General features: G+C 37.8%; 1 protein-coding gene across 3 annotated transcripts in view; it reads right to left on the bottom strand.

Moving 5' to 3' along the window:
• The window catches only part of GABRA4 (gamma-aminobutyric acid (GABA) A receptor, alpha 4), a 171,726-nt gene that overhangs the window by 87,242 nt on the left and 67,187 nt on the right, over positions 1-17,297 (bottom strand). For all 3 annotated transcript variants that reach the window (XM_006872682.1, XM_006872683.1, XM_006872684.1), the window contains one exon: positions 4,116-4,375. In XM_006872682.1, the coding sequence (XP_006872744.1) occupies positions 4,116-4,375 (260 nt within the window). The remainder of the gene's footprint in view (positions 1-4,115; positions 4,376-17,297) is intronic.

The raw sequence follows: 17,297 nt of genomic DNA, 5'->3' as shown, positions 1-17,297 counted from the left end.
ACAAACAGCCTTGTAAGAATGTATGAACATTTTAAAATCTAAAAGTCCATGAAAATTAGTTACAGTGAAATGGAGAAAAATGAGAAAAGTAAACTAGGTAGAAGAGAAAGGAAGGTGATGCAGTGCAGAAGTATGCATTTGTTGTTTGAAAAAGGTAATTTGCACTATAGCTGGTAATGAGGAAATATCCTACTATTGAAATTTCCACCTATCTAAACTGGAACAAATTAGTTTCTTCATTAAATGTGCTTCACCTATCCTCTCTATCCTAGTAAATTATGACATCATCATCCATCTCCTTCTCCACATTTCCCTCACTCAGCATATCCAATCAGTCATTAAAGCTTCAGAATAAAGAGCATGAGGTTTCTCACTCTACCATATGGTGCCTTTGGTCAAGTTACATGATTTGTAGCTATCAATTTCATTATTGATAAAACATGTATAAAAATAGGAAGGATTTTATATTATTAAAAACATGTGAAAATTAGAAGTAACACGGAAACCTGTCAAAGAAGGAAAAGTAACATATTTTCCATTAATAGAGAGTGATAGAAGAGGGGTGAAACTGCACCCTGTCAAAAGCAGAAAATTTATGAGATTTGGAAAAACAAGGTTTTGAAGACAATATTGTAAAAGTTATTATTGAAAGATAAAAGGCACTCAAAATATTTTGTTCTTATTATTTACTTATGCAAATATGAACAAAAAGGGTGCGGAGTCAGGCAGGATGAGTGGACCAACTTACTAATCACTGTCTTTAGAACACACATGTCTTTCAAGTAAACCACTGGGCTAATCAATTGATTTCTATCTATTGACATATGCTATATTTAGATATCTATCCACAAATAAACACACATTCTAATGTCTACTCCTTTTGTTTAGTGTTATGTTAAGTGCCATCAAATCGGAATAGGGTTTCCCAGGCTGTAATATTTACAGAAGCAGAAAGACTCATCTTTCTGCCAGGGAGCACCAGCTGGGCTCAAACAGCCAATCCTGTGGTTAGCAGTCCAGTGTTTTATCCTCCAGAGCTGCAACGCTCCCTCTATTCTTTATAGAGTTATTATAAATACTTTAGAGAACAAGGTCTGCACTCAAACACAGCTGTATTAAATTAAATATTGGGTTTACAGTTTTCTAGCTTTTATGGACTCTGGTGTGGTGCTGTAGGATAAGCATAAGGTCAGTGGTTCAAATCTACCAGCTGCTCCTCAGAAACCCTTTCCAAGAGCACTATGAGTTGGGACTTGATGGCACTCAACAACATCTTATATAGAGGAGTCCTGATGCAGTGCTGTAGGATAATCACTGGACTGCTAACCACAAGGCTGGCAGTTAAAACCTACCAGCCGCTCCTTGGAAAACATATACAGGGTTGCTATGAGTTGGTTCCAACTCGACAGCACTTAATGACAACAACAACCATCTTACATGGAAGGCAACATGGGGGGTTATGTACTGGACTGTTAACTACAAGGTAAGCAGATTGAATTCACCAGCTACTCCACTGGAAACAGATAGGATTTCTGCTCCCATAAATATTTACAGCCTCAGAAACTCTACACATGGTTGCTATGAGTTGAAACCAACTTTATAGCACACCACTACCACCACCACCACCACCACCATTTTGCATATATCACTTAAGCACGGTCTCAGTTTCATCATCTATAAAAGAGTTACTGTGAGCCTGAAGTAAAGTAATATATGCATAACACATTGCATAGTACTTAACATCAAATAAAAGCTCAAAAGTATTAGGGATTATCATTACATCATTGAATTTTTTCATAAAATATATGTATTTTAGTTTGTACTTTGTAACTGAACAAGGATTACAGCATACATTTTAAGTGATTTAAAAATGTTGCTTCATTAAGAAAGCTTCCTTTTACTTATTCTAGAGTTATAAGTTTTTATGCTATAATAATCCAAATCTGCATTACTGAGAAAGTAGTCAGGGTATGGAAGGCCAGAACAACAGGAATAGAGCTCAACTAAAATATTGGAAGGACAGAATCAAAGGCAATATCAAGGCAATGATGAACAGAAACAGAACAGCTCCCTGCAACCAAAGAGGAACTCAAGCTGGCTATAGCTACCCTTAGTTTCTGCCAATCAACCGTATCTCCTGATCTCTCAAATATTCTATCAACCATAAGCTTTCCAATCCCCAAAGGATAAAAATGATCACCATAAGACTGCCATACTATTGGCAGTCCATAGGACACATATAGTGAAAATGTATCATTTCACTAGGCCCCTTGAAGTGCCAAATGTTTTACAGTCTCTGACGACATTCCAAATAACAGCTTCCAAACACATTTTAACCAAACGCTATGTCAGTGAAGTAGACACATAGTCACACAGGATAGAATGCAGATTGAGTAAGTACACTGAATCTGTCTTCTAAGAAATTTCTTCTAATATTTCAAACCTTAGGAAAATCTTAGAATAGTTGTCAAAGTATATATATATATATATATTATTCATAAATACTCTTTCCTCTTCTTGATATCTTTCTTTTTAATTTTCTTATTTTTCCCCCCTTCCCTCAATTTTACGTACAACCTTTAAAGTTGAATTTACATTGAAGCTATCCAATAACAACTCCCACTCTGCAATGGGTCTGGAGTCAGGAAGGATGAGTGGACCAACTCATTAATCACTGTCTTCAGAACACAGATATCTTTCAAGTAAACCACTGTGGGGATCTAAGCACATATACATACACTCACATTATAGAGAACATTAAGCATATGAGGCATAGTTTGACCAAATTTATCTGAAATTCCTTTCCAACCCTTAAACACTATGATTCCCTGCCTTTTATAACCAAATTTTGTCATGGTTATGAGATTCACACACAGCATATGTCCTGTGCTGCCAAGAGAAGTTACTGAATCAGAGTGACTTTAGCTAGTTGGATGTGCTCAACGGAATGATAGCAATTGCTATAGTCAAGAGACAGACTGCAAGAAGTAAATAAAAGATCATCAGCTTGATTCCAACCTTTGGATATTCTACAAAATTAAGTGGTACTCTCAAGTATCCATTATAACACTGGTGTGGTGCTGTAGGATAAGCACTGGACTGTTATCCACAAAGTCAGCAGTTGAAATTCACTAGCTGTTCACTGGAAACCCTATACTGGGTTGCTATGAGTTGGAACTGATTTGACAGCACTTAGCAACAACATTATAATACTCGTGCAAGGATACAGGAAGTATATCACTTTACAAAAAGGAAAACAGAACCATGTCAAATCATTATACATAGAGAGCATTTGTTCCCAAATCTGGAATCTTTGGATTAACAGAGATTCTAATTCAAGAAAGAAACTTAATAGAGAATGAGAAAAAAAAAGATGGAAGAAAAGGAAGGGACAAGGAAAAAAGGATGAGAAAAGAAGAGGGGAGAAAGGGGGGAAAACATATACAGAGACAGGCTACCTGTTTACTTCCCTTCTCATGAATCTTGTTATTTTTCCTGCAATTGTAGTTCATTAGCAAAGAGGCACTTTTTAATTTTGTTGTTGTATTTAAATCACAGAACCAGTGACATGCCAAATGTAAATTACAGTATATTTTATTAGGCTTTCCATTTTCTTGTAAATTTGTCCTTGTAAGGTAAGAATTTTCAATTCTGATTAAATACCATTTATGGGTCTTCTTGTTTACTAGTTTTTTTTGTTTTTGTTTTTTAATACAAGGACACAGCCCATGGGATATGTTAAGAATCAGCCACTACTACTAAAATCCTCACAAGCCAATTCCACAGACTCTTATAGCAAAAAAAATTTTAATTCTGAAAAGAATCTTCAGACAACTATATTCATTTCTATCTATCTCATCCAGTAATGCTTATTTTTAAAGTGATTAATTACACTTGAAGTCACCATAAATAGTAATCGACTCAAAGGTAATCAAAAACAGCAACGGCAATTACAGTTTTAAAGTTTAAATTCACAATTACCCTTTTTACTTGTAGGTATTTCTAAATGACTTATAAATTGTGGCTGGGTTTTCTGCATTCTCAGTTCTTCCCTTGGAAATGCCAACTTGAACAAGAAGCTACAACTTGAAACTGACAGACATGAAGTCAAATACCTGCAGAGGTCCTTCTGGATGCTTTCCTCTCAGTACTGGAGCAGCTGGAGCTTCCTGGAGAGGTTTTGAGGTCTTCCTTTTGGCTTTTTCCATTTGAATATTGGTAAAATAGTTGACAGCAGCAAACTCAATAAGGGCCGAAAATACAAAAGCAAAGCAAACAGCTATAAACCAATCCATGGCAGTAGCATAGGACACTTTGGGCAAAGAATGCCTTGCACTGATGCTCAATGTGGTCATGGTGAGAACTGTGGTTATTCCTTCAAAGCAAAAGAGCAAAAAGAGAAAATATCTTACCATTATTTCTACACAAAAACCAAACAAAGAAATTCAAGGCTAAGAGGGGTTTGGAACAACAAAATTTGCAATGATTCAAATAAAATCATCTTTGATGGAAGGATTCAAGTCTTAGTGTTTCAGTGATATTAGCACATGTTTTAGAGTGAGAGATTGACATGGGTTCAAATCCTGCCACTTCTGATCACTATCTCTATGTGACTTGAATTAAGTTGGGAAAACTTACTGGGTAGGTAAATGTATCCATTTGATGCCTACCTATGGGATGTGCTACAAAGATTGAAGGCACCTGTCACACAGTGAGAAGTTACTAGTATTATAGCCAACACACCAGAGGAACTCATTGCATATGCATAATAGGAAAAGTGAGTAATTGAAGCAGTGATTCTAAACCAATGGGATTGCTAAAACATCAAAACTTCAGGGACTGGCATGGCCCTCTGCTATTGAGAATCACTGCCACAATAAATGCACAAATTACAGACCTTTATAATTCTTCAAAAGTATATTTTCTGTTGAACTAATTTTTATATATACTAGTTGTAAAGAAACCTGCTCGATACAAAACAATACATGTATAATCCTGGACAAACAGATTTCTAGAGCAATTTGGCTTTACATATACTTGACATCTACCACCCATAAGTTTATGGCTGGCAGGAGAAAAAGAACCAAGAACAGAGGTCCGTCTTTTCCAACAATAGGATTCTGGAGCATACCACCTGTAAAAAGCCTTCCTTCTCAGCCTGAAAGAAAGGTTTGTCTTCATTTTCAGTAGGAAAAATCCATTGCCACTGGAACTATGGTGGTGGTGGTTATGTGCTGCAGAGTCAGATCCGAATCATAATGACCCTGTACAAGGTTTCCGAGGCCGTTTTTGAATCTTTATGGGAGCAGAAAGCCTCTACACTACTGGAACTATAGAGAAAGGAGTTATTTCAGGTTGCTAGTTTTTGTTGTCCATCTCTGCATCTATGTCCACCTATCTAATTAGTATTATCTAATTAAGCCTGGAAATTCCTGTGGAGATTTAATACTTCCATTAAAACTTATTTTATATAATGACTGATGGGTGGTGGAATCCTGGTATGGTGCTGTGGGTTAATTCGCTAGACTATAAAATCAGTTTAAATAGCAAAGTCGGCAATTCAAACTCACCAGTTGCTTCTCAGAAATGAGAACTCATAGCAATGAGTTGGTACCGACTCAACGGCACTTAATAACAACCATATCGTGGTGGTGGTGGTGGTTACGTGCTGCAGAGTCGGTTCCGATTCATGAACTCTATAAAGGGTTTCTGAGGCTGTAAATCTTTATGGGAGCAGAAAGTCTCACATTTCTTCCACAGAATGGCTGGTAGTTTCAAACTGCTGACTTTAAGGTTAGCAGACAGATTTGTTGCCACAATGTTACTAAATGACTACTATAACTCCTGAAATTGTCACACCCTGGTGCTTGGGGATAAGGATGGTAATGATGATGATGATGATGATAATGATGATGATGGTGATGAAGACATCTAAACTGCAATTCCAATCCATGCCAATCCCCAGCTGAAAGGCAAATGAAATATTTTCAACTGAATGTATAATGAGTTACATGCAAAAACAAACCAATCATAATATTTTGATTTATGGAGAAATAACATTATGCTCTTAAACTCTGCATTTAATTATATTCTGCCTTTTACTATTCCTTAGTTATTTCACTTATACATTTATATGCCTTGTTTCTCCAGTTGATTGAACATAGCTTCCTTGGAGGTGGAAATGTTCTATACTTGTTTAAGATTTGCCTTTATAATTCACATAGCGCTGGGAATATAGTAAGCACACAATAAACAAACAAACAAAAAGCACCATAGCACCATTTTTTTTCATTCTTTACAAATTAATTTCCTCTGAATAATTCCCTTTGGAATAATCAGTGTTTTTGAACATTAAAATTTGAGCAATTGCATTTCTTGCAAAACAAAATGAGACATCATTTCACCCTAGTATTAATAGTTAAGTTTTAAAAAATAAGAAAACAAAAAATGCTGGTGAGAGTATGGAGAGATTTTACTCTCATATACTGTTAGTGGGATTGTAAAATGATGCAACCACTGTGGAAAATGGCATGGCACTTCCTCAAAAAGTTGGAAACACAAGTACCATACGACCCAGCAGTTCTTCTACTTTGTATATATTCTAGAGAAATAAGAGCTGCAAAAAAATAAATATATGCACATCCATGTTCACCATAGCATTAGTCACAATAGCAAAACAGGGAAACAACCTAAATACCCAATAATAGAAGAATAGGTAAACAAACTTTGGTACATACACACAATGGAATACTACACAATGATAAAGAATGATGAATTCTGAAACACCCCATAACATGGATGAACCTGGAGGATATTATGCTGAGTGAAACTAGTCAATCACAAAAGCACAAATACTGTATGAGAAGACTATTGTACAAAATCAAGAAAAGATTATCACACAAAAGCAAACATTCTTTGATGGTTACCAGGTATGGGAGAGTTGTTGCTGTTGTTAAGTTCTGCCAAGTCATTTCTGACCCATAGCGACCCTGTATAGGGTTTCCAAGGAGTAGCTAGTGAGCTTGAACCACCAACCCTGCAGTTCAAACGGCTTTGCAGTCTGGTGCATTGTGCCACAGTGCCATACAGAGGAAATTACTGGCTATAGTATTAAATTGGGGGAAAGGGAAGGCAATATATAATAAGAAAGAACAGCAAAAATTTTGGAGGCCAGTGAAGACACTGAGAGGAAAGTAAGAGTATAATGGCAACAGAAATAAATACTGCTATATGTACAATCTTTCAATAACTCTGATGTACAGACTCCTGGTGTGGTGCTATAGGATAAGCATTAGACTGCAAACCACAAGGGCTATGATTGAAACCCACCAGCTGCTCCTCAGAAATCCTGTACAGGGTCACTAGGAGTTGGAATAGACTCTACAGCATTTATCAACAACAACAACAACATGAGTACATGCACGGATAGATACACAGTCTGAATGGATGTGGAAGGGAGAGTGGGAGTACACGCACAAATCTATGCATATAGGTTTGACAGAAGACATTTGTACATTGACTGCAACTATATCCATAAATGCAGTAGAGCATACATGGGCAAAGTTTATTAAAACTTCTTAGACATAACCAAATACTTTGAGGGAATGACTTGCTGGGCCTTGGAATTAAGGCCATAGTCTCGAGAGACACAAAGATCAATTGACATTACATAGTTCATAAAGATAATGTTTATTACTTTCACGAGCTTATTAGTGGTTATCTAAATTGCAACTATTGAACTTTCCCTGTCTGGAGAAAAGAAGATGGATAAAAACTGAAGACGCATGGAAATGATTAATCCAATGGAATAATGGACCACATAAACATTAGTATCCACAACTCTGAAACTAGAGGAAATATGATGTTCTGCTACCACTACCAACTTTTCTGAAAGGTATCTGCTTCCAGTGCTGCATCAGTTTGTTGAAAGATTTCAGTTTGTATTCCATCAATTTCCAGAGCCTTGTTCTTTTCCAATGGCTTCAGTGCACCTTGGACTTCTTCCTGCAGTTCCACTGGCTCTTGATCATATGCTACCTCTTGCAATGGGACATCAACCATTTCTTTTTGGTACAGAGACTCTGTATAGTCCTTCCATTTCTTGGGTGCTTTCTGCATCATTCAGTATTTTCCCCATGTTGTTGTTAGGTACCATCAAGTCAATTCTGACCCATGGTCACTCTCTGTACAACAGAATAAAATACATAATTGCTGCTATGACCACTGTTGTTGTTAAGTGCTGTCAAGTTGTTCTAACTCATAACGACCCTTAAATGATTTCTGTGGAGTACCTGGGGAGTTCTAGGAAGGGCACTTGTCACACTCTGTGTAGTTAGTCTCTAAGCCAACATACAAGAGAAACTCATTGCATATGCCTAACATAAAAGGTAACTTATTGAAGCAGTGATTCTAAACCAATTCTATGGTGGGAGCATCAAAATTTCTGGGACTGGCATGGCCCTCTGCTATTACAAGGTGAGACTTGAATATTTTCTCCAGTTCTTTCAGCTTAAGAAATTCTGAGCATGATCTTCCTTTTGGTTTTCTAGCTTCTGGTCTTTCCACATTTCATTATAATATCTTACACTTTTTCTTCTCCAGCTGCCCTTTGAAATTTTCTGTTCAGCTCTCTTACTTCCTCATTTCTTTCATTTGCTTTAGCATCTCTACAGAGATGCAGAGGAAGTTTCAGAGTGTCTTATGGCATCCATTTTGGTTTTTCCTTCTTTCTTTCATCCCACAAGTCTTCTGGCCTTTGGCCATTAGTGTTTAATGAGTCAATCTTTTCTTGAGATGATCTCAAAATTCAGATGTTATGCTCATGATTTTTTAATTTGTTTGGATATTATGTACTTGTTTTACTTTTCTTCAGCTTCAGTGTGAACTTGCATGTGAGCAATTGATGGTCTGTTACACAGTCTGACCCTGGCTTTGTTTTGGCTGATGATATGGAACTTTTCTACCCTCTCTTCTCACAGATGCAGTCAATTGATTTCTGTGTAATCCATATAAAGAGGTCCATGTATATAGCAGTCTCTTATCTTGTTTTAAAAAGGTGGTTTCAGTAAAGTCATTGGTCTTGCAGAATTGTGATCTCCAGCATCGTTGCTATCACCACGATCATACTTTTCAACATTCCTTGCTATTTGTTTCCAACCTTTGAATTCCAATCACCAGTAATTAACAGTACATGTATATTGCATGTTGAATAAATTTCAGACTGAAGACATTGGTAGAATTCCTCAATTTCATCACCACTGACTTTAGTGGTTGCTGTGTAAATTTGAATAACAGCTGTATTAACTGGCCTTCTTTGTTGGCATAAGGATATTAGCTTATCACAGACAGCATTATACTTTAAAACTAACGTGTATATTAGTTACTTCCAATTTTTGCTGTTATGAAAAGAGTTGAAATAAACATGTGTACAGATTTGAAATAAACATGTGTCCATAAATTTATGGACATGCGTTTTCTGATCATTTGACAAAATCCCTAGGATTGTAATTGTTGGAATGTATGGTCAGCCTATATTTAGATTTGTAAGAAACTGTCAAGTTGTGTTCCAAAGTGGCTGTACCATTTTGCATTCCCATCAGCAATGTGACCTGACAGAATTATCCTATTTATAATAAATTCTAATCTCAATGTTGTTAATGAGGCCAAACACAGTCTACAGGATTAGGACATATCTTGAATTAATCTCTTTTGAGATTAAACAAGCAAGCAGAGATAAAGGGCCCTCCTGCCTCTACAAAGAAAGAAGAACTGGGAAAGAAACATGTCATTTGGACATGAGGTCCTTATGGTGTGAAATTCCATGAACCAAGAAAAGAATGATGCCAAGGACCTTCTTCCCCAAGGTCAACACAGAGAGAAAGCCTTTGCCTAGAGTCAAGACTCTTAAATTCGGACTTCTAGCCTCCAAAACCATAATCTTCAGATTCTTAAAGCCACTCACTGTGATTCTTCTGTCATAGCAGCACTAGATAACAAAAATATATAGTAATGATAATAATGAATGGTTCCTGAAATGGTCAATCATTCAAAATCAAGTGCAGCATTTTCCTAGGGCAAAGTTGAGAAAGGACAAGAAGGTGGGTGGAATTCAAATGGGAACCACCTTGTTGCAAGGAGGGAAATGTAATCGCTGAGATGAAACAAATGTAGGATTTGCTGAATGCAAAGCTAATGATCTTGTCTGTAAACCCTCACTAAATTGACAATAAAAAGTTTTAAAAAATAATAATGGCTGATTTGGGGGATATATAAACATGATGGAGAATAATGAAAACTAATTGAAAGATGTAAAAAATATAAAAACAGATCTTGAAATGTTCTTTTTGATGATGAATGTGATACCATTCCTCTTCATTCCCAGAATAGTAAACCATATGTTTGTTAGATTCAAAATGACCAATACCAATCTATATCAGCTCACTAAGGACTAGGATATTAATCTTAATGCATTCCATTGCATTGATAAAACCTCTAATTTTCCATGATTCACACTTTGTACATTCCGTGTTCTGATTGTTAATGATGTTTACAATGTTTTTTTCCACATTTTCAGTTGTGCCCCATCAGCCAATGAAGGTCACAAAAGTTTTACTCCATTTGTATCATCACATTCAATTCTATTTTGAGTAGGCATTCCTTCCACAGTTGTATTTTGAGTGTCTTCTAACCTGAGGGGCTCAGTTTCTGGCACTATCACTGACAAAATCCTATATGTTTCAATATTCAATATTCTGGTGCTATCTGACAGTATTCCACTGCTATTCATAAGGTTTTGAGTGGGGAAACCTTCCTACTTTGTCGTCTATAGATGCAGCTATAGCCTGTCATCCCCCATAAGTGAACCCTGGTGGTGGTTATGTGTCATGGACTGAATTACAACTCATAGCGATTTACAGGGTTTCCGAGGCTGTAAATCTTTATGGGAGCAGAAAGCCTCATCTTTCTCCTGCAGAAGAGCTGGTAGTTTTGACTGATATATAAAATTGATTCCAGCATCAAAACATAAGTCAAAAGAGTATGACAAGCTGACAGACAAGTAGTGATTCCATCTTATGCTGTCATTGTTTGTTGTAGGTGCCATCGAGTCAGTAATGCTTCATAGCGAGCGACACTATGCACAACCAAATGAACCACTGGCCAACTCTGTGCTCACCTCCCAATCACTGCTACATTTGAACGTACTGATGCTGCTACTGTACCAATCCATCTAGTTGGGAGTCTTCCTTTTTTTCTCTGACCCTCCACTTTACCAAACAGATATCCTTCTTCACTGATTGCTTCCTCCTAATAATATATCCAAAATGAGAGAGACAAAGCCTGGCCATCCCTAGCTTCTAAGGAGCATTCTGGCTGTGCTCGATCCAAGTCAGATTAGTTAGTTCTTTTGGCAGTCCATGGTACTTTAATAAATTATCCAACACGATAATTCAAATGTATCTATTCTTCTATGGTTTTCCTTACTCACTGTCCAACTTTCAAATCTGGATAAGGTTACTGAAAATATCATGTCCTCAAACTGACATTTTTGCTCTTCAGCACTTTAAAGAAGTCTTGTGCAGCAAATTTGCCTAAAGCAATATGCAGTTTGATTTCCTGACTACTATTTTAATGAGTGTTGATGGTTGATCTGAGCAAAGTGAAATATTTGACAACTTCAACCAAATCTTCATTTATATGAATGTTATTTCCTGCAGCAGTGGTGAAGATTTTTGCTTTCTTTACACTGAGGTATAACTCATACCAAAGGCTATGGTCTTTGATTTTCATCAGGAAGTATTTTAAGTCCTCTTGGCTTTCATCAAACAAGGTTGTATCTTCTGCACATCACAGGTTGTTAATGAGTCTTCCTCCAATCCTGATTCCATGTTTTTCTTCATATAATCCAGCTTTTTGTGCAGTATACATATTTCATAATTATGATTAATAATACAATCCTGCATACAACTTTTCTAATTTTAAACCATTCAGTGTTTCCTTGTTCTATTTGAACAACTGCCTCTTGATCTATGTTCAGGTTCCTCATGAGCACAACTAAGTGTTCCAGAATACTCATTCTTTGCAATGCTGTCCATAGCTCATCATGATCCACACAATAGAAAACCTTTACATAGTCAATAAAGCACAGGTTAACATCTTTTTGGTATTCTCTGTTTTCAACCAAGATCCATCTGATGTCAGCAATGAAATCCCTTACTCCATATCCTCTTCTGAAACAGGTTTGAACTTCTGGAAGGTCTGCCAAGTATGGTTGTAACCATTTTTTGAATGAACTTTGGCAAAATTTTAGTTGTATGCAATATTAATGTTATTGTTCAATAATTTCTGCATGCTGCTGGGTTACCTCTCTTTGGAAAAGGCACAAATATGGATCTCTTCCAATCAGTTGGCCACGTACCTGTCTTTCAAATTTGTTGGCATAGATGAGTAAGGGCCTCCAGTGCCACATCAGTTTGTTGAAAGATTTCAATTTGCCTTCTATCAATTCCTGGAGTCTTGTTCTTTGACAATGCTTTCACTGCACCTTGGACTATTTCCTTCAGTATCATTGGCTCTAGATCATATGCTACCACCTGAAATGGTTGAACATCAACCATTTCTTTTTGGTACAGTGGTTTTGTGTATAACTTCCATCTTCTTTTGATGCCATCTGCATCATTAAATATTTTGCCCATGTTGTTGTTTTTGTTAGGTGCCATAGGATCCTTCAATATTTCATGGCAAGGAATGAATTTTCTCTTCAGTTCCCTCAGATTGACAAATGCTGAGCATGTTTTTACATTTTGTTTTTTTAACTCCAGGTCTTTGTACATTTTGTTATAATATTTGACTTTGTCTTCTAGAATTGTCTTTTGAAATGTTATATTCAGCTAATTGACCTATGACCGGGCAGTGTTTCGTTCTGTGGTACACAGGGTTGCTATGAGTCAGTACCGACACGATGGCACCTAATAACAACAATCTTTCCTCATCATTTCTTCCATTTGCTTTAGTATCTCTATGTTGGAAAGTAAGTTTCAGAGTGTCTTCTGACATCCAATTTGTTTTTTTCCTTCTTTGTCTTCTTAATGACCTATTGCTTTCTTCCTGCATGATGTTCTTCATTTCATCCCACAACTCTTCTGGTCTTTGGACTTTAGCATCTAATGCATCAAATCTTTTCTTCAGATTATCTCTAAATTGAGGTGGGACACATTCAAGGTCATATTTTGGCTTTTGTGGACTTGTTTTAATTTCCACTTCAGCCTGACTTGCATATGAGCAATTGATGGTCTGTTCTACAGTCTGCCCCCAACACTGTTTTGGCTGATGAAATGGAGTTTTTCCACCATCACTTTCCACTGATTTAGTCAATTTTATTTCTGTGTAATCCATCTGGTGAGGTCCATGTGTATAGTTGTCTTTTATGTTGTTTAAAATTAAAATTTGAAATGAAAATGTCATTGGTCTTCACTATTGTAAAAGACTAAGAAAAAGAAACCATACTAAAGGGGGGGAGGGAATTATTTGCTGGTTACCAGGATGTAAGGGGAGGGAGAGGAAGGTGGAGCACAGGGTAGGGAATAGACACAGGATAGTTTGGGTGCTGGGGAAAAGGGCAATACACAAGAAGGGGATGGAGAATTGAAGAACAAGGCAGATGGGAAAACAATTAGGCAGGCTTGCATGGGCTAAGTGGGACAGAAGTAAATAATGATTATGCACAACCTTGGAACAACAGGGCTCTGGGATGCAGGGATTGAGACATGGCTGGAATGGGGAAAAGGTAGAAAATAATGTTAAGATGCTTGGCTGTCTTTTGAATCTTGGTTTCATTGTATACCATTATAAAATAGACACTTGAGGGAGAGAGAAAGGAATAGCCAGAAATATCACTATAGAAAGCTTGTAAGTCCATCTTCTGCCTATAACCGATTGGAATACCTAAAATGGTGCTACAACATGCCCAGTGAAGGAGGCTTCATCCAGAATCTTCTGAGGTGGGAAATTTCCACTGGAAAGGACAAGCAGACCAGCCTGAAGCAGCTAGAACGGAAGATACTTTTTTAAAAGAAAGACCAACAGGAAAAATACAAAACAACAATGGCAGTCCAACTGACTACTATAAGAACAAGCAAGTTACTTGCCCAGGAGACATCAAGGCAAGTGGTACGGGTCCCTCAGGGCAAATCCTCTTCCAAGACTAAGACTCAATGGGAATGCATGAGCAGACATGCACTCTGACTGGTGACCATGTTGGTCACCGATAAGGGGAAGGGAGAGAAAAACAGCAATGAAGCTGTGAGGTAAGCCCTACCACATTCAATATACTTTTGCAAACCAGGGTGGAAACCTGGTTGGCCAGCAGTATGGCAAGACCTGGGGATTCCTGGGCCCATAGTCAGTGACCTGGCCACAGAGGATTAGAGTGGAGAGTGAAATGTCCAGCTGATAAGAAGAGAGGGCATATTCTCAAGAACACCCACATTTGCAGATAATACCCACTTGACCTGGCTTCAATGGCTGGATAATCAGAACTCAACTAGAAGAAGAAAGAAGAGGGGAAAAAAGGGAGATTTGATACAATTTGATTAACTTGACCTACACCTACGGATGCAGTAGCTCAAAAGAGGGAACAAATCTTTACAGCAAGGATCATTCCCACTTCTTCAATACAGAGGGTAGACACACTAGGTAGACAGGGATGGGCAACTTGGACATTGGCTACCCAAATTGGGAGGCCTACAAAGGCAAGAAGTGACTGGATTACACGCTTTCAAGAGGAAGCCTATATCCCGAAATCATGGAGTAGGGTAGAATCTCCACTGAGTAGTATCCAATCTGTCTGGGCGGGGCTGATGAAGCAGATGGGGAGAGTACTCATGTGATATAATAGTGAATAATTGTTTTCAGGACTGTCTGTGAGGGTTGGAAATGTAAAGGTGGACATTTTGTAGCAAAAGGAGGGGAATGGTTCACTTTGCAGACCAGGAACCATCAAGGGAGAAGAGCTGAGTGCGGGACACTACCCAGTGAAACAATGATGCCAGAGATGGAGGCAGAGACTATGGCGTGGAGAGATGGAATGGCTGGGGACTCTAGACCCAGAAAGGGAGTGGGGCTGGGTGCTAACGACCAGGAGTCAGACTTGATGATGATGCATGGAGGGGATTGTAACCATGGCAATGAAATGATCTATGATAGGATGAATGTAAAGCTAATGTTCTCCCATGTAAACTACCATGTAAAATACATAATTCACAATAAAACATTAAAAAAAAAATTTCATTGGTCTTGCAAAGTTTATCATGTAATCTCCAGCATCGTTTCAATCACCAAGGTCATACTTTCCAACTTCTGATCTTTCCTCTTTATTTCCAACCTTTTCATTCCAATCACCAGTAATTATCAATACATCTTGATTGTATGTTTAATTAATTTCAGATTGAAGAAATTGATAGAATTCTTCAATTTCACCATCACTGGCTTTAGTGGTTGGTGTGTAAATTTTAATAATAGTTGTATTAAATGGTCTTCCTTGTAGGCACATGGATATTATCCTATCACAGAGAGTGTGGTACTTCAAGATATGCTCTTTTTTAATGTTGAATGTGATGCTATCCCTCTTCAATTTGTCATGACTGTCATAGTAAACAATGTGATTGTCAGATTCAAAATGGACAATACCAGTCCATTTTGGCTCACTAATTCCTAGGATACTGATGTTTCTGTGCTCCATTTCCAAGTTACTGTAACCCCATATAGGGTTTCAAGGAATGGCTGAAGGGTTTGAACTTCCTATCTTGCAAATAGCAGTCCAATTCTTATCATACAGTGTCACATGAACTTTAGATTTTTTTTTCAAGTTTTGATTATGACTGAGTGATAGATTACATGGGAGAACATCAGTTTTGCACTCAAGCAATTGTATTTTGTTTCATTGCAAGGATTACAATCCCCTCAATGCATCGTAATGCAATAGTATTTGCTTCTATTTTCTGTTTTTTGTCTTGTTTTGTTTGATGTACACAAAACCACTCAGGAATATACAATCATTTAAGCAACCAAAGGACACATTCTGCCAGCAAGCCAGCCTCCTGGCCGCTAGCACACAACATTTCTCTTTCCATGGGTCTAGAGTCCTCAGCTGCTGTATCTCTCCATGTTATCATCTTCTCCAGTTGGGGTCCCACATTCCACTCATGCTCTTCTCCCTTGAAGATCCAAGGGTCCTCTGTTTCTGGCACATAAGATTTATTACTCTCCCCTTTATGTTACAAAGCATCTACCTTTACAGTTGTGACAATCGCAATTAGTCATGATAACAATTACCCACTACTGATTCATAAGGATCTTATCCCCATCTCGTTTCACCAGACCCATTTAGACAAGATGAAAACTATTCAGGGGGGATTCTGCCTTCCCCCCTCCCCACACACACACTCTGAATCTACACTCCCTCTTGAAAATTTATAAGCCAGGACATTTTGCCTTTATAGCACGCCCAGCCCCCCATTTTAAGTAGCTAATATCTAACTTGCCTGTCTCTATCAACCCTATATACTGAGAGGATAGGCTTGATTCTTGAGATGAAGACTTCTTCCCTCTTGACTGGTATTTTGAACTATTACATCCATAAGTGTAGGTCAAGTTCATCAATTTAAAGCAATTTACATTTGGTTCCTTTATCAATTTTTTTTTAATCTTCCTCTAGTTTAGTTCTGGTCATCAAGCCATTGAAACTAGGTCAAATGGGTACTATCTGCAAATTTAGGCATTTTTGTGCATCTCCCTCACTTCATATCAGCTGGACACTTCACTCTCAGCTTTAGCCCTCCATGGCTAGGGTAATTCCATGGATTCAGGAATTTTCAAGTCTCCCCAAACTTCAACCCAACCAGCCCTTACTCTTCTCTCTCATCTTGAAGTCGACGAAAGTCTATGTAATGTGGTCGAACTCAGCCCATATCTTCATTATTGACTTTCCCTAACTTCAACTCACATGTAGACCAACACAGTCATCAGCGAGCTTACATGTCTGCTTGTGTGCTCCCTTTGAGTTTCAGTCTTGGAAGTGGGGGGTTTGTCCTAAATGATTTGATTGCTTTCCTTGATGGTTCCATGGTGTGCAGCTCGCTTGTTCTTGTAATTGCCACACAGACTGCCAGGTTTGTTTTCGTTTTTTTCCTGCTGGTCTTTCTTTCAGGAATTATCTTCTGTTCCTCTAGCCACTCTGGGCTGGTCTGCATATTCTTTCAAATGGGAATGTCTCACTTCAGAAGGTTCTAGCCGGGGGGCTC

The sequence above is a fragment of the Chrysochloris asiatica genome, unplaced genomic scaffold (genome assembly GCF_000296735.1).
Source record: "Chrysochloris asiatica unplaced genomic scaffold, ChrAsi1.0 scaffold00209, whole genome shotgun sequence".
Classification (NCBI taxonomy): domain Eukaryota; kingdom Metazoa; phylum Chordata; class Mammalia; order Afrosoricida; family Chrysochloridae; genus Chrysochloris; species Chrysochloris asiatica.
This window is presented reverse-complemented; position numbering and strand designations above follow the sequence as displayed.